This window comes from Leishmania braziliensis, chromosome 33 (assembly GCF_000002845.2).
Source record: "Leishmania braziliensis MHOM/BR/75/M2904 complete genome, chromosome 33".
In the NCBI taxonomy this organism is placed as follows: Eukaryota; Euglenozoa; class Kinetoplastea; order Trypanosomatida; family Trypanosomatidae; genus Leishmania; species Leishmania braziliensis.
In genome coordinates, this window is record NC_009325.2 from 858032 (window position 1) to 880126 (window position 22095).

Below are 22095 nucleotides of genomic sequence, written 5' to 3' on the forward strand. Positions count from 1 at the left end.
TACGCCCTTCATGGCATTGACGAGGAGCGGTGGTAAAACGTGTACATGAACAGTGCGTCAGCCCCCCTCTGCCTTCCGCAAAGGCTGCGCAAGCCGTCATGCGGTCAATGCTGAAATTCATGCATCCAGGGCCGACCTCCCCGTATGCAGTCCAAGCCTCAATACATCAAAATAGGTCCCCAATCCTGCAGACGACCCGAGCCGCGACCTCGCATTCCACACAAAGTGGGGTCTGTGAAGCGGCATAGAGGGGGGGGGAGCGAGGCGTGATGGACAAGGAAGCGGGTGGGCCCTGCACCTTCGCAGAAGTCATAGAAAAGATGAACGGCAATTGTGTGCGAGGGGAATACAGAAGTGCAGTTTCCCTCCTACCTGGCGACGTTCAAAACCTTTTATGACACTGCCCCATGACAGGTTAGAAAGTGGGGATGGCGCCTCCTCAGCTCAAGAGGTATCTTCTTCGCCGCGCTCTCCCTCCCTCGTCCTTCTCTCAGATGTGACACTGGTGAAGGCAGTAAGTATGCGTGTGTGGCATATCTGTGCCGCTAGGCGTATGCTCGGTTGCTTGAGCGAGTGTGGGTCTGTGCATACTCTGCAGCGCCAGTGGCAGCGGAGCACCTCAGCTACTGATTACTTGTAGGCGAGAGCTGTACCTCGTACTGCGACTCTACCCCTGAGCATAATGGATGAACACATCTACCTAAGAGGAAGGGGGTGGGGCAGGTCAATTGAGGCGTTTTTTTTTTGGATGCAGGGCGGCTGAGGGGAGTTCTGGGGGCTGGCGGCACTCGCGACAATGCTCTGCGCTTGCACCTTTTCGATCTGAGTCACCAAGAGAGAGAACACTCAAAGGAGCCTGTTCTGGGCTTGCTCCTCGGTGGCGGTGACGGTGCGGCTCAATCGCAGCCTCGAAACGAGACCAACGCACATTCTCCATGCCACGCACAGGGGGTAGCAAATGTGCCTTCCCTCACAGGAGTGCAGTGCTTCTCTGTGTCATTGACGTGTCCTTTATTCATTCATTCGCCGTGTATGTGTGTCTCTCTCTCTCTGTGAGGGATACGGCAGTAGGCCTGCGAAGAACAAAAAGAAATCAACTCGTTTGTGCAGGAAAACGCTGCTCCTTCACGGCGTGGTTGTCTTCCCTCCCTCCTCGCCCTTCCGCCTTCTGCGCTGGTTGGTCTCAAAAAGGGCGTCTGACTCACTCGCTCTCCATCTGACTGGGACTCCTCACTGGTCACACCTGGACGCCGGTCAGCCACTAAGAGGTAGCATTTCTGGATTTTCTATGAGCTCGTGTATCTTCTTCCTGCCTTGTACTCGTTTGTGCCATGAGGCTCCACTTGCACTGGAGAAGTGACTATAGCGAGACGACAGACGCTCACACTTGTCCCACTCACGGCACTACAGCGTCACTGCAGCCACCCTGAGCAGTGCCAAGTCGAGTCGACCGAGTTTCCCCTGATTATCATATTGGAGGGCAGTGGGGTGAAGCGGACAACATGCCCGACAAGCTGACCGCTCGCCAGTACATCCAGGTGCGATGCCTGCTCATTTCTTCACATGCTATTACCTTCGCTTTCTCCTTTAGCATGCTCGTCGTCGCCTTGATGCAGCGCCACCTCTACCTGAAGAGTGCTCGTATCGAGGCCAACGCGGACAAGGACGTGCTCACGACCAACTGGTTTATGGTTACCAGCGGCGCCGTCGGACTCGTGCAGCCATCGCTTTTTTTCGGCATTCATGTTGCTTACCCCCTTGTCCGTCAGCGGCAGTGGGCTGTGCAGGAGGATCGCCTGCAACACAGCGCGGAGATGGAGCAACAACAACAACAACAGCCGCCGCCGCACGCTTGCGCCTCACACGCGGAATCTCGTGGGGACCAGAGAGCTCTGGTTGATTTCGTGCGCACCTCCGCTCTAACCGCTCACGATTCGCACCTGCATCCCCCGCTAAGCAGGATACATATCGAAGCAGAGGGAACGCCACTGGGCAAAGCAGGTGCTACCACAGAGGCTGCTACTGCTGCTGCGGCCGCCACGCCTGCGTCCGACTCCTCCCTCCCTGTGCTAGGGCTAGAGCTCCCACAGGTGGGTTTGCGCCTGTCACTAAAGGCGTCGTTGTCCTCGCCGCCCTTGGCACCGCTACTGCCGCCGCCGCCGCAAGGTGCCCACTCAGGCTCCCCACCACCGCAAGAGTTGCCGATGACGCTGAGGGGAAATGGTGTGACGGCGACCTACAGCGCCACAGCCCAGCATTGCTCGCTTCAGTCCACTATGGAGGCCGAGGCGGATTTGAGCAAAACAGCGCTGCCACTCTCTCTCTCGCCAAGTGTCAATACACAGGCGCCAGTGGAGGCAGTCATGGAGCCCATGGCCATCGTGGTGCCGCCCGTGCGTCACCTCCCAGGCAACTGCCCGCTCTTCTGCGATTGTAGCGCTCCTTCTCGCGCTGAGACTGACGGGGTTGTCTTACCTCGTGACAGGCGCGATGGCGCGACGGCCGCAGGCTGTGCTGGCGGCGGTAAACGCATCCGTTTTGTGTCTGACCCGGCCCCCCCACTCTTCTCGGACGTGACCCGCGCGGTCGTGAAGGCGCCGGGTGATGTTACCACATCTGAACTCGGCGGCGAAGCAATAAGGCGCTCGAGTCGACGGTTGCCAAACGCGGTAACACACGGCGCGTTGGCCATGCCGGGTGACGTTGATGGTAGCACCCCTGCTGCTGCCATGGCAGCCCCACAAAGTGGTACAGCATGCCAGCTCAATGTCTCTCTGGCCAAGGGAGCAACCAGCCCACTGACTGCGCGTGCTAGGTTCTCTGTAAGGGCGCTGACGCCGCCGCTTAGCTCGGTAGGTCCCAGTGACACTGGTGACCCCACCAGTATCCAGCAGGCCTGCCCAGACATTTTCTCCGCCACACCGTCAACGCGCTCAGCGGTGCAGGCTCCTACTGTGGGTCCCACGGCGGCGGTGCCGCGTGCTGCTTTGGTGCGAGACCGATACATTGCGGTGCTATCGAGTGAGGAGGTGCAGCCGCCAAAGGGGCCTACCGAGGAAGCATCGCAGCACGGTAAGTTTCACCCCGGCTTCTCAGGCGACAATCCACAGCGCAGCTTCGCATCGGTATTTCTGCGCACGCTGCCATGGTTTATTCCCACCCCCGTCGCGGCGGAGGTGCCGTCGCCGCAAAGCCATCCAGCGAGGCGGACAGCCGCCTCACACCTGAGCACTTCCGTGCGGCCCTTGCCGCCCGCACTGCTTCACATGTACTTCAAGTACGACACAACATTCCACTTGCTGCTTGCTGCCTACTACATATTCGCAGCTGTCGGGATTCTTCTCATGTATTTCTTTGGCATTCTATGTGTGGTTCGTAGAGGCTTGCATGGGTTGACCAGTGTCTTGCTAATGGTGGGCGTGCAGGGCAACGTCCTCATGAATCAAAACATGAAGCTTTCTGTCCAAGCTGCCTTCTCCAAGACGGCGATGTATACCAACACCGAGGCAGTGCACAAGGTCAGCCACTCTCTCAGCACAGCATCGCAGTACGAGCGGCTCAAGAGGTTCAATACGCTGCAGCCGACAATATACAGTCCTGACGTACGGTACACGAGGATCTTCCTCATGCTTCTGGCCCTGTCTGTTGTTGCCGGCCTGGTATCGCTTTGCGTTGTGGTCTTCAACTGCGGAACAGGTGTACTGGTGAGCGTTGGCTACGCGTCTCTTTCGCAACGGGAGCAGGCAACACGGGAAGCACAGGCGATGCTGGAGGCCAGCGTTTTTTTCTCATACCCTGAGAGCGCACCAGAGTTGCACTCGTTGCAACCACCGGTGAGGGCTTCGTCCCCGCTATTTCCTTCGACTGACACTGAAGCCCCGTTACCAGCAGCGCCGATGGCCGTGGCACCGTCTCGCGAACGGCTGATGCACACGTTCGAGGGCCTGCACGCGCCGTCAGCTGCACTATTGCCACCTTTGTGGGTTGTCATGGCGGAGATGTCCAGCAGTGGCGGTGGTTTGGTGGCGCCGCCGGTGAGTATGACGGGGTGAGTGTGTGCGCCTCGCACGAATGAGGCACGCATAGTAGCACTGGACTCCGCGTTGGACGGCACAGGTGATACAAGCAGCTGGATGCGCACCCTCAACGACAAGGCAGCAGCATTCATGAATTAGGAGACGGAGAGAATGGGAGAAAGGCAGTATGGGTGTGCCTATGTGTGCTCCTATACCCCCGCTCTGCAGCCGTCTCCCCTTTCAAGACCAATGCGCTCTGTGCCGGGGTCGTTGTCTCTCTCTCTCTCTAGCCGCTCCCCTCCGGCCTTTTGTGTCTCTCCCTCTCTCCACTTCCCTGACCACCACCACCACCATCACCATAGCTCGCTGCACCGCTTCGCACGTGTGCTTGGCGCGCACCTCCTCACTTGTTCCCTGCTGATCTCTTCGACGTTGCATCTCCCAGCGATGATGTGCGTCTCTTTCGCTCGCCAGCGTATTGATTGTGGCCGCCCCTCCACCTCTCCTTTTTTTTTATTTTTGTCTCTCCGCACAGGCCTTTCCACTCCCCCTTGTGTGTTTGCTGATGCTGCGCTTCATCTGAATGTCTCGCTCTTTTCCCACTGGAACGTTCAGTTTATGTTTCCCGCTAACATGGAACATCCCTCCTCCCACCTTTCACTCGCTCGCTCGTTTTGATCGTATCTTCTCTCTTCTTTTCACGTGGCAGCACACATGGCCATTTAACGTGCTTTGTTTTCTATGCCTGTTTGACGTTGTGCTTTTCGCTTTATTGTTGACGTTCCTCTTCTCATTTCCTCCTTTTAACTCAGGCATTGGAGCTTTGCGTGGGTGTGTCTCATGTGTTTCTGTGCGCGCTGGGGCGCGCTTATTTGCGTATCGAGCAACTTTAGAGAGCAAAGTTCGTATGACCATCGCCCTTCTGCTGCACTCATCCCCTCTCCCTCCGTCCCCAACGCCATGCAAAGCGAAGAGCCAGCAACGTGAGCTGGTGTTCTCCATAACGATTTCATTTCTTTGTGATTTTCATTTTCCCGCCCGCTATGTGGTACACAGACAGATGCGCGCACGTAACCGATGTAAATGAGTAGCGAGCATGTGTGTGCCAGTGTGCATGAGAGTTTCCGCGCACCTGAATTCACACTGGGTGAGTGGATAGGACGTGGGAGGGGGGTGGTAGTGGAGAGATACGGCTTCTCGTTTTTTCACCCACTTGCTCGCACTTGACTCTCTCGCTGCTCTATCACTTCCACCTTGCTTCGCCTCCGCGCCTTGCCGAGCAAAAGCAAACCCGATTCAGTCCTTCCTTTCTTGTTTGTCATTGCTCCCTCGAGCTGGGACAAGGGAATCAAGTCTCCCCCCGCCTCTCTTTCACTTGTAGTAGTCGTCGGAGTACTGCCAACGCGTTTCTTTGCCTTCTTCTGTTTCTCTCCTTACATCTGTTCGCTCGTTTTCTTCTCGCTTTGTTCGCTCTGCGCTTCGGCCGTTGTCGACCTCATGCGTGCCCTTGTATCGACCCCCTCCCTTCTCAACGGATGCTGCCCAGTGTCGAACGCAAAGCCCGGAAGAAAAATAATACCGTGCCGACTCCGGAGGAGGAGGAGGACGAGGGGCACCTCGTGTGGCTCTTCCGCTTCTTCTTTTCCCCTTTCTTGTGCTTTGTTTTGCCACTTCCACATTTTGTCTCTCCTTATAGAGCGTTTGCCACCGGACCAAATCGCGTTGTCTTCTGCCTTTATTTTCTTGTGTGCTCTTCGCCCCCCTCCCTTACTGCCTAAGATGGAAGATTTTGGCAGGAAGGAGGAGGAGACGAGGCGTGTGTGGGACGTGCAGGTGGTCTACATCCCATACCCCACTTTGGCCACGCGCCACGTGCACAGGGGAGGAGCGCAAGGACTTGAGCCGACTGCACGCGCACACACAAAAAGAAAAGCACAAGCAAACACACAACCACCCCCCCAACCCACGGTGCAGCCCACTGTTATCTTGCGCCATTCCTTTTATCCTTTCAGGTGTCTCTCTCTTGGTGCCTTGTTCTTGTATCGGTGCCAGCGTCACTTTATTCTTTTTCCCTTTCTGTGTCTGACTTGACCTCTAACCAGGAGTGATCGCGATGTTTCATGCTAATGCTGTAGTCATAGATGCAGCGCCATCAGGCTGCGGCCGCCCCCCTTGTTTGCAGTTATCGCGCTGAGTGTGACGCAATAGAACTGCGCCTTAATCTGCTGCGAAGAGAGCTCGATTAACGAAAGACGCAAAAAATGAAGTTTGACTGCTGCCACAGACTCGCTCCCCCTCTTCTCATGGCGCTCAGCACGGCCCCCATGATGGTGGCAAATGGTATTCTGCCGCAGTGAGCCCGCTTGCGCCACCCATATGCTGGGCGACGTGCCGGCGTGGCTCGAGCGCATCGCCCCCGACCCCTCGCTGCCCACTGCTGTGCGGAGCCTGCGCCGCCCCGCGAGATGCGCCAGGCAGCGGCCGGCATATGGGAGCGGCGGTGGTACGACCAGCGGGGCGGTGTGGGTGGAGTTTGGGGCTGTAGCGGCGCGGTGCTGCAATGCGTGTCTAGGGCTGCCTCGCACCGCGCGATGGGCCCGTGGCAGGCCGGGGGCAGAGTGGGGAATTGAGCTGACGTGTTGTATGGCAGGGAATCGAGACGTTGAAACCTGCCAGAGGTGTGTCTCACCCCTTCACCCTCGACTTCCCCTCGCTTAGTGTGGCTTTTTTTTTGTGTGTGTTTGCTGCGTTTGTTTGCACTTCGGCATAGGTGCACGTGTGCGCGTTCATCCATCATAGGCAGTTTACCCCCGACCTGTCCTGGCTTTTCTTCAGGCTGATGACTTGTGAGTTTTCTTTTTACCCGATTGTCATCCACGGGTAAACGCGCGTGCGTTATATGTGGAGCTTTTGCTGTGCGTGTGGTGCCGGCAGTGGCGCTTATGACTGTGAAGTGATAGAACAAGGGGGGGGTGGGAGTGGAGGGAGGGAGAGAGGGGGGGAGGGTGGTGATGTGGGTGTTTGAATGCGAGCGGGGACAACATGAATCGGAGGCGAAAAGAATCAAATGGAGGGCGCGCATCTCCATTTCAATGTTTACTAGATCTCTTGCTCTAATACACTTTAGCTCGTGTCGGGGTGTGATGGTCTCGCTTGCCGTTTTTTTTTCTCCCGCCGTTTTGCTAGATCTGAAGTCTCCCTTCCCCACCCCCAATGTCCTTTTTGGTTTGCTTTTAAATGCGCGCATAGGTGCTGACTGTTATGGGTAGTGACCTGCTAGTGCCTGGTGTCACTGATTTAGAAGGTGCACCTTTCGCTACTGCTGCTGCTGCTGCAGGCCGGCTGCTCAGCTCAATGATGTGGCAAACAACGTTACTGGCTCGCTCTCCCTCGTGGCGAATTGCTCCCTCACTCTGTGGCTCTCCTCTCTCCTCTTTCTTTTTTTCTTTCTGATTATCATGTGGGTATCACTCGGACCAAATACCGATCACCGCCCCACGCTTAGCGGCACATGCGTGTACCGTTGACTGTTTTCATTCTCTTCTGCAAGCAACACCGGTGTTTGTGAGCGCTGTCGACGACGACGACGAAAACGACGACGTGAGAGAGAGAGAGAGGGAGACAAGGGCGGGCCCATCAGTAAAGAGGGGTGTGGGTGGAGACGTTTACTCTCGAGGCTCTTTGGCCTCCCGTTGTACAATTTCTCTTCGATCTCTTTGTTGGATGTTGGAAGGGGGCACTGTTGCCAACGCAGCGCATGACTGGACGAGCAGGCACGCACATCCACCAAAAGGAGTCCTTCAGACGCACGAAGGCGCGTCGACGCTTTCTGGTTCGCTCTTGCTGCCACGCGACCACACACGCACCTACCGGGCGATGCCTTCCAATCGGTCTTCTGGTCGTCCACTGGGGCCGCCGTCGGTGACGCCATCTTCCCGTACGCCCCTTCATACACAGGAGCTGATGTTGTTCAGCAGCCCCATCTCTGCCTCGCCGGCAAGACGATCCAAGCCCACGAGCAAGCGGTCAGGGTCCTCTCACGCTGCTGGAGCCAACCAAGCTGGGCATTCCCGGGGCTTCGCGCAGCACCGTCAGGTGCCATTCCCCATAGCCGCCCGCGGATCGACGGATCGCACGCCAGTGGAGTACGAGCCTCTCCCTGAGCACTACCACGCGGCCCCCTCTTCCTCCTCCACAGCATTCTCTTCTTCCATCCCTGCTGTGGCACGTGGCAGCGGCAGCGGCAGCGGCATTCCATTACCACCGTCCCTGAGACAGACCCCGCCAGCGAACGGTGCCCGTCTTGCTGCCACGGCAACATCTTCTGCGACTCCCGTCGGGGCCTCTGGCGCCGGAAGTCGTGTGATCCGTCTTCTGCGCGACGCACGCGCCGCGGTGCGTGACCCGATCCGACCCGAGACACCGTTAGAGGCTTTTGCTGCTCCACCTTCTCTTTCGACAGGTGCGTCCGCGAATGTGCTCGGTCGGGATTCCACATCCGCCTCTTTTTTCGCTCGCTGCCGTGGTGGACTGGAGAGCCGCTCGAAGCGCCGGCTGCCTGCAGGATGGCGTCTGACTCCCATGATACCACCGTCCTCCGTGTCGGAGTCGTCTTCGAGTGCGGCTCTCAAGATGGCCGAGGGAAGCACGGTTGCATCTTCAACTATTTCCGTCGGAAGGGACGCCATGCCTAGCAGCACCGACTTCTTCTCGTCTCTGCCTTCTCCACCTCCGCTGCCTCCTACTGGGACGCTCGAGCTTCCTGGTCGCATCAGCGCTGCGAAAGATGCAAATAACATGCACGTGAGACAGTCGTCTGTGGTAGCTCGAAATCACGGCATCGATGTCCAGGAGTTCGGGCAGCTCTACCTTGTGGCGCAGCAAGCAGGCAATTCAAGCGTTGCACAGCCATTTGATCTTCTTCAGTTGAAGCAGCGGCTGGTGACATCACTACACTCAACGGGAAAGCCGCCCACGCTTGACAGGGTAACCGTGGAGTGGCTGCAGTCGACACTGCGGGACTTCTGCAGGTATTGGCCCACTGGCGCTACGCTGCGACAGGCCGTGGACCACTACTATTTCGAGAACTCTAACACAGCAGAGTTCGACAGTGCGGAGGGCTCTCGTGCATCAGCCTCGGCGAACACCACCTTTGCGCCACTATTGTACACGCAAAGGGCCTTCCTTGCCGCCTCCATCACGCTGCAGAGCTTCCCGGTCGCAGCACTCGTGGCAGAGCTCATTTCGTTTGAGGCAACGGTACACACGCTGCACGTCATTGCGGAAGCGGGTCTCGCCGAGTGGGTGGCACGAGAGACTACTGTTCTAGCGGTACTTGTCGAAATTCTCCGGCTGCTGGCGGGGGCTGAATTCTGTTCTCAGCTGCAGGCGCTGCAGTGGATCAAGTGGATCTTGGGCACACTTTCCCTTTGCTGCAAAGACGCCGTCGACGCCGCCACCATCGCGCCTCATGTTACTCCTCTGGGAGCTGACAATCCGGGCGTGTCTCGTCGTCCGCAGCGGCTGCAGAGCAGTGGGTCATCATCATACAGGAGTCTTCCTCTTTCCGACTACTGGGAGACAGACGTGATTCGCGGCAGCGGGCTTGTAGATGACGAAGCTGAGAACCAGCTGCGTAACACGCAGAATCTGCAGCAGGCATCCTGTGTGAAGTCCGCTTCTCTTCGGCCCAAGTTTTCCTCCTCTCACCCCTCTCCGCATCTTGTCAACAGCGTGCCCTTTGCTGACGCCATGCCCGCAGGCTCACCGCTGAGCTTTGCTCAAAGTGAGGCCGGCGGGGCTGCTGCCTCAGCGCTGGCACCCATCCTGCCCTGCAGTGCACCAGAGGAGCATGAGAGCCTTCGTGCCCGTCTTGTGTCTCTTGGGTTTCTCCCTACTCTACAGGAGATCAGCAAGAATGCGTTGGCGCACTGTGCATCTTTGAGCGACTGTCAGGCAGGTTCTCCGGCAGCGGACACCCTTGCATCTCTGCTCCCTATCATTGGGACCTTTTATCGATGCTTTGCTGAGCGCTATCCGGAGGAGCTGCAGGGACTCGACGTTTTAGGGACTCTTACGAGCATGCTAAACACCTGTGCGGCAGACGCGGCAACAGTCGAGGCGGCCTCTCGCGCTTTAGTGAAGCTCACCTATGTCGATGAGTACTTAGCAGAGATGCAGGCAGGCACTGCCGTGATTACAGCTGCTGCGCACGCGCTGAGGTCACAGTTGTCCCGTTCGCAAGCAGACACCTCACAAGAGTCGTCGATAGAGCTGCTCGTCTCCCGCCTGTGTGGTGTGATTGCCCGCGTTGCAGAGAACAACCCAGAGCAGCAGGAGTACCTGGTGTCTGCTCCCATGGTCGAGCTCTTGGAGACACTGTCAATTCGTTATGTCACCGTCTCCGACTCTGCAGGTGTCAAGCTAGACCAGTTCGCTGCGTCGTTGCCGTTGCCTCCAATACCAGTGCTGCAGGCTGTAGTCTGGGTGCTCGGAATTGCATCCATGTCACCCCGGTGCCCCTTGCAGCTCGTGCGGTCTGTGACGCAGCCACTGGTGCACCTCTTGGAGATACTGAGGAGAAAACCGAACATGCAGCTGACAGCTGTGTATGTGCTCATGTGCCTCAGCAATCTGTCGTACTTTTTCGGGGCCTTTGAGTATGCAGAGCGGGCCCGCAGTGAGGATGAAGGTGGGGTTGCGTCCGACTGGCTCTCCTCCCTCTACAGCTCTCTCGGGTTGCAGCTGGCGCACTACCTGTTTGAGGACAATGTCGAGGCCACTGTGGAGGCCACTCGCATCCTCGGTAACATTAGCTACACCAACGCCGGACGCGACTGGATGGAGGCGAACCACTGTGACGAGGTGATTGTGCTCTTCCTTGGGCATGAGGATCTGCGTGTCGTGTACAACTGCTACGGCGTGCTGCTGAACTTGACGGCAGCATCGCCGTGCCGCATTGTGCAAGAGCCGGAGCTGCTGCACATGATGCTCTCCTACACGTCGCGGTACACAGATCAAGACAGAGTCGAGGCGGTGACCACTCTCGAGGAGGTACGGCTGCGTCAGCAGCTACAGCAAAGGCAATGCGATGGGGATGTGCAGGAACTCATGTCGGAGGCGAGAAGCCACGCCACACAGATCGCCGATGTTGTGGAGAAGCTTCTCCTCAACGTAAACGGTGTGCTTACCGCGTCGACCATATAGAAAGCCTCGGCAGGGAAGACAGAGGCGGGCAGCCGTCTATCGCACTGTGCCGCCTCCTGGCAACTGCTGTGCTGCACGGCGATACGTGCTTGTGGGTGCATACAAGGCTTCTGCGCAGTGGTGGTGGTGGTGGTGGTGGGGGTGATGCCTCATCATGTGTAAACGTGTGTTCCATTCCATGCGTGCTGTGATGACGCTTTCAACTGTCCCTCCTCCCTCTTTTTATCTCTCTCTCTCTCAGGGGGTCATTTTGCTCCATCATGTACATAGCCGACGCCACTGTCGTCCTGCCTGTACGTGTGTGTGTGTATGGGCACTTGTGTGGATGTGTGTGTGTGTGTGTGTGTGTGTGTGTGTGCCAAGTTAGCGTTTTGTGTTGTTCCATTCAAGACTTCCGAGGATTTGGGGGAGAGGCGAGGAGGGCTCTTGCCGTGGTAGCGCGTGAGGACAGAAGTGCGAGCATGCACGTGCGTGTGCGTGTGTGTGTGTGTGTACCCATAAGGCGACGCGAGTTTCATTTGATCAGCGGAAAACCATCAACAATCTCACGAACTCCCTCCTTCTCTCCACCACTCCGGAAAACGACTAGGCTGACGCATGGAGCCCCAACAGCCAGACGCGCACAGGGCCTGAGATACTCACGCTGTGACGCACTGAGCCAAGACAAACTCCCCCCCCCCCCGCGTGTGTAACTATGACATTCTCAGTGCGTCCAAGTGAGGAGTCGCTCTGCGCATCTAGGATGTCTTGGGTCCAAGCAGATAGCAGAGCGAGAGAGCGAGACAAGGCATGGGCCCACATGTGTTCAGGCCAAAGTGTGGTGCGCAGCACACTTCGCCTTCGCCCCCTTTTCTTTCCTGCCCCCTTTTCCCATTCCTCTCTCTGCCTTACCCCTTTCCTCTTTGTGAAGGGTGGGGCCGTGTTGTCGTCGCGCCTTTGCGTGTTGCTTTCCTTCTCTCCCCCCACACACACTCCATCTGCTCTTCACAGCTCCTCTCTCGTGTGTTATTCACACCGATACCGTGACGCCAAACAAAGCCTATTCGGTGCAGCCGTGACTTCTGAGTGGAGTAGGGACGACTGAAGGACACCCCTTTTATACAGGCAGAACGCCAAACAGAGAGTGGGGAGACGGATTTGAAGTGAAGATGCACAGCACACCAGAAGCCGCCGCCGCAGCATCGGCCCCAATCTCGTCTTCATCGTCGTCTCCTTCGTCATCTTTCTCACCTTCTGCACCGAGTTCTCTCGGAACGCTCCCGGCCTGCTGCACGGAGGCCTTCAAGGAGCACTACAGAAGAGGCGAGGTGCCGCAGTTTGGCTGCTACGATCCAGTGTATCTCCGCCAGGCGTTTGATACATCACCAACGCTCGACTCCACTACGCGAAACCCAACGCACGCAAGCTTTTTCCCATCCTTCTCATCTCTCGTTCGTGCTTACGCTGATCATGGTGCCACATCGCTTTCCTTGCCTCCCACCAGCCGCACGATGAATGCACCAGCGGCGGACGAGGATACGGATCAGGGCACCACGACAATGACAGCGGATCATGCGCGATCACGGCGGAGCTGGGAGTGCATCACAAGCGCAGAGGACATGTGGAACGGGCCGCCGCTGACCATGAAGATCCCTCCTGCCTCTGATTATGAACGCATCTTGCTGGATCGTGCCCTGTAAACTCTCTGAAGGGCAGCAGTCCCATTCTAGTCGCTGAGCAGGCAGCGGGTGCTCACGCGAGGGTCAGCTGTTTCCTTTCTTGTTTATACCTTGTCCGTGGCGTCTTGTTGTCGTCATAGCGTTGCTTTCATAAAGTGTGGTGGGTGTGCGCGGCGCGCTAGGTTGTTGTGATGGGGCGCCTGCGGTGATGCACACAACGCGTGGCCTACCCTCAAACGCTTCCGTACTCTTTTTTCCTTTTAATTAAAGGAATGCTGACCATTGGCTTATCGCTGTGGTTCCGTTTGAGCATTTCACTCGAGTGCAGCCGCGGAGGTAACTAGAGCGGTTGCACCTTTAAGAGTTCGCTCTTCGGTGGCCGGAGTGCGTCTCTCGTGGGCATACAGACTAACACGTAGTTGTGTCTTATGTCTGTGTGCGCGTCCGCTTTGCACTTTACTGATTGCACAATTGCTTCTCACGCCGCTGTGTCTCTCCCACAGTCTCTCTTCTTCCCTGTTTGGTGCCTCACTACCTCGGCTCTACGTCTCTCTCTTTTTTTTTTTGCTTTGGGAGGGGGGGGAGTTCTTCTTCTCTTCGCTGATCGCCTTGCTGGCGTCCTGCACTGAAGGCTGCACACACACACACACACACAGGCACACACAGGCACGTACCTCCACAGTTACGTCAATAGGGAAACCGCTAATTTTCCTACACCTCCCTGCGTGCTCCCCCCTTTCTCCTTTTTCAGGCCGCCCGCAGGAGGCATTTCCTCCTTCCCTCACCCCTACTTTCGCTTTGGCTTAAGAGCTTCTCGTACGCTTGCAATGACGGAATACGAGCGACGGTACGGCAAGGTAGACATCGTGCTCCCCCGGTCAGGTGCCTATGCCCGTGATGTGCACGGTCGCCCTGTGCCCGCCGATACAACAGCGGCTAACACGGTCGTGGTTGCGGCTCCATCTGCGGCCTCTGGTCGTCGATGTGGTGCTGCCACCGCGGCGTCCAGCACGTCTGCCTTGCGCACCTTCGCGGAGTGGTACCTTCCATCTTCGAGTGCCTCGATCGCGCTCCCCTCTCCTGGATGTCTGTCAAACACTGTCACCGCTGCAGTTCGAGCAGTGCCAACTGTGGAGTACTTCAAGCAAGCGAGCCGCGCGACTGGACGCAAGGAGGAGGAGTACCTCTGGGCTCTCATGCAGGAGGTCTACGCGGATGCCGAGCAGTCAGATCAGTACCACCCGGACGCCATTGGCATCGAGTCGGTGCAGCCGCATCGTCGCTGGTTCGTCTCGCACTACGCTCATTTACAAGCCTTCCTGCAGCGCCAGCCGGTTCTACGCCGGGCGAATATCATCTGTCGCTGGCTGGAGAGTACGTACCGCGACAACTCGCGGCACGAACCGCGACTGCATGGAGAGGAAGAGGTGGTGCTCCGCCAGCTCATCTTGACGTACCTGCGCGGTGGCGAGCTGCATCGCGCCATTAGCGCCGCCGTCACGTACGAGAGCTGCGTACACAGCTGTATTCTCAGCGCAGCCCAGCTGCAGACGGTGCAGGAGCCGTGGTTCAGCCAAACCGCTTTGGTGCCTCTATTTGGCGAGTACGCACATGGTGAATTGGATCAGGCGTGGTGCGGCAACGAGTACCGCCTTGACAACCTCTCGCAGCTGTACGAAGAGTCCCTTAAGTACCGCAGCGCCGCCGCCGCTGTTGGCGTACAGGGAAGCGCGGCGACGCCGACGCCGAACGCTGTAAGCGACTTCGATGCCGTGATTGGAGCGGCGCTGTGCGGAAACCTTACCGTGTTGGAGAACGCCTTCAAGATGAACGGAAATTGGAAGGACATAGTGTGGTGCTACCTGCGGTGTGCGCTGGTGATCGCCTTCACAAAGCAGGTGATGGTTGCCACCGGCGCCAGTGGCGAGGAGCCTGGGCGACCGGCAGCTGGCGCCGTCGACCGCAGCTACGCAGCTTTTATCGAGGAAATGACGGGTAGTGGTGATAACTGGGCGGCGAGCTTCTCGCAGAAGCTGGTGCAGGGCCTCACTGCCCGCTTGCAGTCCGGCTTTCTGACGCGCGCGCCGCTGGAAGAGCAGCTACAGATGCGCTTCATCTTGCAAACGCTGACGTGCATGGATGGAAAGGGTTCTCTGCTGTCTACAGTACCCTCCGCGGTGCCTGCGTCGGAGGCTTTGGTGGGTGCGACCGAGTGGTTTGACATCGTCCCTGAAGAAGGAAAAAGTGAAGCTGCGCGGCTGATCACACACGTAGTGCTCGTGCAGGACGTTGCCTACGGGGAAACGCTGAGCCCGCACGCTGTTCAGGTGCGCGCCGGCGCATCCTTGGCGACGTCGCTAGCACGATACGCGGTTTTCTTGGCGCTGCTGCCGCGCTACCCATTCGACGAGGGGCTGCGCGCCGTCACCGCCATGACGCTGCGGCTACGCGACCCGCGGCACCGCGCCAGCGTCTACGCTGCCTTCATCAAGGCTGCACGCGAGTACGAGCTGCAGCGACAGAACCTCTCTCGTAGTGAACTCGAGGAGCAGGAAGCCCGCCTGGTGCGTCAGTTTGTGACCGCCGACAGCGACGCAAGTGTGCATGCTGAGGTACAGCAACTCCTCTCTCAGCAGATCGCAGTGACAGAGCTGCTTACGCACAACAAACTTGCTGAGAAGCTCATGTGGGAGGCCATGCACGCGGACTCTTTGTCCGACTACCTCACAGTTCTCCGTCGCGGTCTGTCGGCGTGCTGCAGCTTCTGGCTCACGGAGCCAGAGCCTGAGGTGGAGGCGATCGCAGATGTGAGCAGTATCCTGACGCGCCGCGTCTTGGTGGAGATACAGAGGCGGTCTGGGCTGCAGGAGGCCGACTATGCCGGCGAACTCACAGCGAGAGCGGCATTTTCATCAGCTCCGTCACCGTCCGCGAGCCCTGTGACGGAGCTCGAGCGCAGCGAAGCGACCTTCTGGTATGTGCTAAGCGAGGCCCGCGGTATTGCGACGGAGCACGCGACAATCACTGCACAGCTAAACGCCGCCAAGCACACAGCCGCCTTTGCTGGGGCTGCAGCGGCGTCGAACCGCACACTCATCTACCAGCTCACGCAGGATGAGGCAGTGCTGCTATGCAAGCTGTTGGAGCACACCCAGCGTGCTGTTCGGCACGGTGGTGCCGTCGTATACCGCGACCGACAGTGCCTGACCGCCATCGTAACTTTGGTCCGGCAGTTGACGGAGGCGGTGACGTTGTCGATGCTGTCTGGCGTGGTTGAGGGCGATGTCGAGGAGGAGAGCCCCGACCCACGCGACGAACTCACACGCATGCAGCAGGTGTATGGGCTGATGGAAGAGCTTCACATCGCCGGCTACCTGGATCCGGTACTGCTTCCTCAGCAAAGCGCCAGCGCACTTTACGCTCAGATACGTGCCATGCGTGTGTCTTATGGGCAGCGCGTGCACAAGCGGCAGGTGGTGGCAGCGCTGCGCCAGCGGACTAACGGGACTGCAGCAGAGACTAACCGTGTTGGCGCCGTCGTGCCTGTCGGCGGTGAATGACTCCTGTAGAGAAAGGCTCGAGCACCTATCGGATAGGACGGTGTGTGCGTGTGTGGGTAAGTAAACGCTTCCTCTCAACTGCCACGTACGCCTTCGCAGCCGCTGCTTTGTCTCCACTTTAGCTTCGGAGGTGAAGTGAGGAGGAGAGGGGAGGGGGGAAGGCAGCCACAGCAAGCAGAGCCAGAGAGGTGAGAAAGTTAGTATTGAGGGGATGGAGAGAACGAGAATGAGCGCAGTGAGTGACAGCATGTCAGGCCTTGGCCGACGTACCTTTCTCTTCTTTCCTGGTATTCTCTCTATCTCTTCTACGTCACGACGTGTCTGTCCCTGTTCTTCTTCCCTCGTTCCTGTAGTCCGCCTTGCAGGCGACGTTTGGCGCATCTCTTTTTCTTCTGGTGTGGTGGTGGGTTAAAAAGGCACACGGTGCTACAGAGCTAAACAACAAACTCCGGAATGGTGCGAGATGGCGTAATGAAAAGTTCCTCAACAAGTGCAACGTAATGATAGTCACGAGCAGCAACAACGAAAGTTGAACGAGTCGCTTCACCCCCTCCCCCTCCCTCTCAACGACGAACTCATGTACGTGCGTGCCACGCAATCAAGGAGGATAAAGTTGGACGGATTATTTTTGGATTCTCTAGGCGAACGACCTCCGCGAGTACGTTGAAGTGTGTGTGGGCTCTTTCTGTTTGCGCTGGAATCGGTATCCTGCGCAAGCGCGGAATCTCTCCTCTCGTGCGCTCGGTCTCCTCCTCTACCTTATTCTTTGCTATCGCTGCTCTTTTTCTTGGCGATGACGCTTCTTACTACTCCATCACCATTTCTGCACCTTTGCAGATTGCGCTGGCTGCCCATATAGCGCACTCTTGTGTTCTCCTCCTACCCGCTTCGCTTCCTGTTGACGTCCACCCTGAAGAGAGGAAAACGAGACAAACCAAGCGCGCCATCTACTCTACGCACCGACGCACTTCATTGTCTGGAGCGCTCTTCTCACACCAACCTCTTTGTTCTTCTTTATTGAGCGCCACTCCTCTCCCCCCTTTCCGGCGCCCATCATGGCCTCTGTCTCGTTATCTGTCTCCCCCGTGACAGGGGAGCAGACTATGCCCTCTGCCGACACCATCCAGCAGTTTCAGGAGACCTTCTCCTTTGTGCGTCACGAACGAGAAGATGTTCGCAAGATGGCAATTCATGGCATCGCCGAGCACAGCAAGGAGAACCGCGATCTCTATCTCTTTTTAGCCTCCGCGCAGTACGGCCCCAGCTGCACCGACGCCCTCCTCCAATGTCTGCACCCGGGCGGCAAACTCGTGCTAGGTGACATTCTGACAATCCTTATCAACTGCTCGGCTGACGGCAGCTGCGCCGAGATGCTGGTGCAGCGCAAGGTGGTGCGCAAGGCAATGCGGCTGCTGGATGGGATGGCGCGGAGTGATCAGCCAGAGTCGTACGTGCGCAGCATTTTGGAGCTGACGCTGATGTTGCTGAACAACCTCACAGCCAGCCACGTGACCGCCATTGACGACCTTTTGCAAAAAAATGACGAGGACATGCGTGGCTTCTACCTCGGAAAGCTGCAGGTGTACTACGAGCGCTTCGTGTCCGCCATGGAGGCGGCAAGAAGTGTGGTGAATGGGGAGGCAGCAGCCGAAGTCGGAGAGGATGCAGCGAAGAAGACCGATCATGCAGCGAGCGATGACGGTGAGGACTTGGCGAACCCGAAGCACACCTCGTTGCCCGCTACGTCACACCGAGACTTGAGTCGGTGGATCCTTCACATTCTGCTCAATGTCACCCGCACCCTCGACGGTCAGGAGCTGTTGCTGGAAGACAGCGAGTGGCGCGGGACCTTGAGCAGCTCGCTCTCGTCACCGAACCCACGCCATCGCTATCTTGCCGCCCAGTGCTATTGCAACTGCAGTTGCTCACCAAAGCCACTCTACAGCCTAATCCTGAAGAGCGACGCGCTTGTGACAGCAGTGGAACGGCTGAACTGCAAGGAGCCAATTGAGGATATTCAGAAGAGCCTGGCAGAGTTCATCGCCAGCATGCTCGAGTCAGAGGATGGCATGGCAAGACTGGAGAGTGTAAACGCGAAGAAAGTGCTCGCGGGGGCACTCGATGTCTCGAAGGCCGCACACGCCGCGAAGGTGGCTGCTTCAGCTAGCTGCGTGGAGGTAGTCGAGGAGGATGGCTCATCTGTCGCAGCGACGCCAGCGGTCACGCTAGCACCCAGCGTGAGCGAGTTTCTCGAGCGGAGTGTGCTGCCTTATCTGGACGACATCATGGACGCCTACATTGCACCTGGTAGCGACGAGCTTGATTGAGCCCACGGCCGTGTGCTAGCCCATATCCTCGTTCACTGAAAGAGGCAGGTGGAGAACGGTGTGCTTGTGGGGTGATAGTGTGGCTGCTCGACTCGAGTAAGTTTGAATAAGGTGCTCACTTAACACTACGGATAACTCTAGAAAAGATACTGTCACCTATCTGCAGCAGCAGCAGCAGCGCGGTGGTAGCCTACCTACTCAAGCAAGTAACGCAGTGCTTGACTGAGCTACGTTTGCTTCTCGAGGGGAAATCGGTGTGCATGGCGCTGCTGTGACCTGAGTCACCCCATCAGCTCCACGCTAAGTTTTTGCATCAGGCGGCAGAAAACGCGCACCAATGCAATCGGGGGAGACATTGTCGCGCGCTTCGAAAATGAAGAACGGTTGAAGATTTTTTCCCTTTCTCATCACCTCCTTTCCCTTACTTACATTCTCCCTTCTCTTTTCCCGTTGCTCCTCCCATCTCTCATGACTTACCGCGACGCTGCTCCCGATATGTGTCCCCCACTTAGCCTTCAGCACCATCTACGCTCCACTCCACGTGTCTCAAGCACCCTACAGCCTTTTCGAACCCCAGTGACGTTGGTTTTCTAGCTGTGTGCTGCTTCTCTTATCATCTCCGATCTGTCTTTTCTCGCCCACCGGCCATCTGAGCAGATCTTCACTTTTGCTCTCGTTCTTGTGTCAGCCATGTTCCGGCGCCTGGGTCTGCAGGGCTTCACCAGCAGCCGTGCTGTGTGCTCAGGCGCTCGTACGTACTTCTACGCGAACTGCGGTGAGACTGGCATCAGCGGCGCGACGATGCAGGTGATGCTCAAGGTGACTTTGGCGTGCTGCGTAGTGCAGGTCTTCGCTATTCGCCACTTCGTGTTCAACCGCCTGGGGACCAAGAAACAGTTCATCGAGGACTCCACAGATCTGTGGACGAACGATGGGACTGAAATGGAGGGTGAGGAGGCTGTGGCCAACCTCCGCATCCAGCACGAGCGCATCATGCCGTTCATGAATGACATCAAAGACAAGCTGGACGCGCAGGCTTAAGAATACAAGACCGTTACTTTCTGTGAGCAAGGGGTCGATGAGTGAGACGGCGCCAGAATGCGTTTGCCGGTTGCAACTGTGCACAGCTCTCCCCGCACGCACTTCCCTCTTCTCCAACTTAGGCTGTTTCTTTCCCCAGACCCCAGTGCCTGCGTGCGTTGCGGCGTTTTTTTGGGCTATAGAGACAGGGTAGTATGATGGGGCAGATGCGGATTGTTCATGCTCATGTGTTGCTCTTCTCCTTCCGGTTGACCGTCGGCGAACGTCGCACCGCGACACTCTCCTCAAAGAGCCTCTCCAAAAAAAAAAAGAGACGACGGCGCCGACAAAACGCAAAAAAAAACAAGATGGTGTCCAGGTTAGCGTGGTGCGTTGTTTGAAATTGTGCAGGTGTGTGTGTGTGTGTGTGTGTGTGTGTGTGACATTAGGCCTCTTCCCGTTCAGTCCGCACCGCTTCGGAGACACTCTCCTCCCCCCCACACACACCCCTCACACAGGCCCTTCTTCCACAATGATGTGATTCCGCTCTCTCTCTCTTTCTCTCTCTCGACTTTAATAGCTAACTTATAGTGAACCAGAGTCGAACAAGCAAAGGTGGCGGGTATGGGGTGGAGAGGGAGAGGGAGAGCAGCGTACATGCAAAAGAAACGACGCGCCAGAGGCGTTTCTTTTTCTCCGTAGCAACTCATTTCTTCTTGCTTTTTTCTCTTTCTAGTATTTCTCTCTCTTGGCAGCGGAGGGCTTTGTGTTGTTGTCGTCTGGTCTGCGCGTGCACAAGACGTCTTTGTGTGCCCGTGTGTATGTCGTGTGCGCTTGTTTACATCTCGTAGTTGTCCTGCGCGGACACAGCGAGTTGTCCCCCCGCCCTGCCGCTCCTTTTGTTGTTCTTTCTTCTTTTCCCTTCAATTTGATTTGCCTTTCACCGAGAGAAGGTGACATGCACGGGAGGCCCCGAAACCAAAAATGAAAAGGTGGCGCACCGGAGTAAAAGTGACACCACTGAAGCCGAAGAAGAAACCGAAAGAAAAAAGACAGCCGTCACTCGTCGATCCGCCATGGTGCTAGCTGAGAGATTGCTTTCAAATGCGAGGTGAACGTGACCTGTGACTGCATAAGGGTGTGGGCGGCGGTGCTGCAGCAGTGGAGCATTGCCGAGCAGAGACGGGGAGGGGCGTGGAAAGACACGACAACAGCAGCAGCAGTGTTTATGTGCGTTGCACTTGTGGGTTCTCTGTCCAACACATGCTTGACAGTGTCTCTCTCTCTCTTTGTGCAAAATTGTAAAGCTGCTGCTGGCTCTATGACTTTTGCCCACGCCATTCACACACACACACACTCCCATGCGAGGATTCCCGCTTCGTGTCAGCACACCATCAGTACTCCTACATGCGCTTCCTCGGCCTGGGTCTTCTCGATTCCGCGATACTTTCTTTGTTTCCTCTCTGACGTCCCCCACGTTTTGTCCTTTTCCTTTCCTGCTCCTCGGCACCTCTTTGCCTCCACTAGTGGCCCCGCTGATGGTATGTGCCCCGTTGACTTCATCTTGTCAACTTCATTTGTACGCGCGCGCACCCACACACACACACACGCGCACACGAACCTACACAGGCAGGCACTTTCGTGATTCCTAGTACTACAGGCGGATTATATTTTCGCCGATTTTCTTCTTTTTTTTTTTACCTTTGTTTCTGTGTATTTCCTTCGATTCAGACCACGCCTTCGCTCCCTTCTTCACACACTTTCTCTGCAGGTTACGCGACTCGTGTTGTGGCTTTTCCCTTTTTTCGCCGTGTGTTTCGCCACTCCAAGCGCTGTTGCCTCGCGCTTCTCAGCAGCGTGCGTGTGCCGTACGTTTCAGTGCTTCTTGTTAGTGAAGTGTCGTTTCTCCGCTACTCTTCCCCTTTTTCTTTTATCGCCTGCCTCCAGCCATTCACTGGGGGGGGGGTGGCTGCTGGATTTTTGACGTTTATTCCCGCTATCGGTGGTTGCCTCCGTGCAGTTTTGTGTGTAGGCGTGCTCGCATATATGTGTGAGGTGGCCCTAGGTAAACCGCAAAGCAACAACAGCAACGCCGCACCACCTCCTCTCTTCCCATACCGATTCCGCAACACGCGGACAGCTCATCACGTGACGCAGAGAAGCGGAAAGGAGGGGAAGAAGCTCACGGACAGAGATACGTCGCGGTGGACAGGTATGCTTCACGCTTTCTCATAAGCCCAACAAACACGAGTGTATCGCTGTCAACGCACCAAGTCTCTCTTCCTGGTCGTGCCATTCGTCGTATCTA

The 22095-nt window shown here is 57.1% G+C and overlaps 5 protein-coding genes across 5 annotated transcripts; all 5 read left to right on the forward strand.

Moving 5' to 3' along the window:
* Positions 1-1502: 1502 nt before the first annotated feature.
* On the forward strand, positions 1503-4052 carry LBRM_33_2300 (hypothetical protein, unknown function; the record flags this gene model as incomplete). Its single annotated transcript, XM_001567948.2, has 1 exon — positions 1503-4052. One exon carries the CDS (start codon positions 1503-1505, stop codon positions 4050-4052), a length of 2550 nt encoding a protein of 849 aa, XP_001567998.2.
* A 3840-nt stretch (positions 4053-7892) lies between these two features.
* On the forward strand, positions 7893-11222 carry LBRM_33_2310 (conserved hypothetical protein; the record flags this gene model as incomplete). Its single annotated transcript, XM_001567949.1, has 1 exon — positions 7893-11222. The coding sequence occupies one exon, from the start codon at positions 7893-7895 to the stop codon at positions 11220-11222; it is 3330 nt and encodes a 1109-aa protein (XP_001567999.1).
* A 2854-nt stretch (positions 11223-14076) lies between these two features.
* LBRM_33_2320 (conserved hypothetical protein) lies at positions 14077-16440 on the forward strand (the record flags this gene model as incomplete). The annotated part of the gene is made up of 1 exon (XM_001567950.1): positions 14077-16440. One exon carries the CDS (start codon positions 14077-14079, stop codon positions 16438-16440), a length of 2364 nt encoding a protein of 787 aa, XP_001568000.1.
* Positions 16441-17495: 1055 nt separating this feature from the next.
* Positions 17496-18767, forward strand: LBRM_33_2330 (conserved hypothetical protein; the record flags this gene model as incomplete). Its single annotated transcript, XM_001567951.1, has 1 exon — positions 17496-18767. The coding sequence occupies one exon, from the start codon at positions 17496-17498 to the stop codon at positions 18765-18767; it is 1272 nt and encodes a 423-aa protein (XP_001568001.1).
* Positions 18768-19457: 690 nt separating this feature from the next.
* Positions 19458-19808, forward strand: LBRM_33_2340 (conserved hypothetical protein; the record flags this gene model as incomplete). The annotated part of the gene is made up of 1 exon (XM_001567952.1): positions 19458-19808. The coding sequence occupies one exon, from the start codon at positions 19458-19460 to the stop codon at positions 19806-19808; it is 351 nt and encodes a 116-aa protein (XP_001568002.1).
* Positions 19809-22095: the final 2287 nt, after the last annotated feature.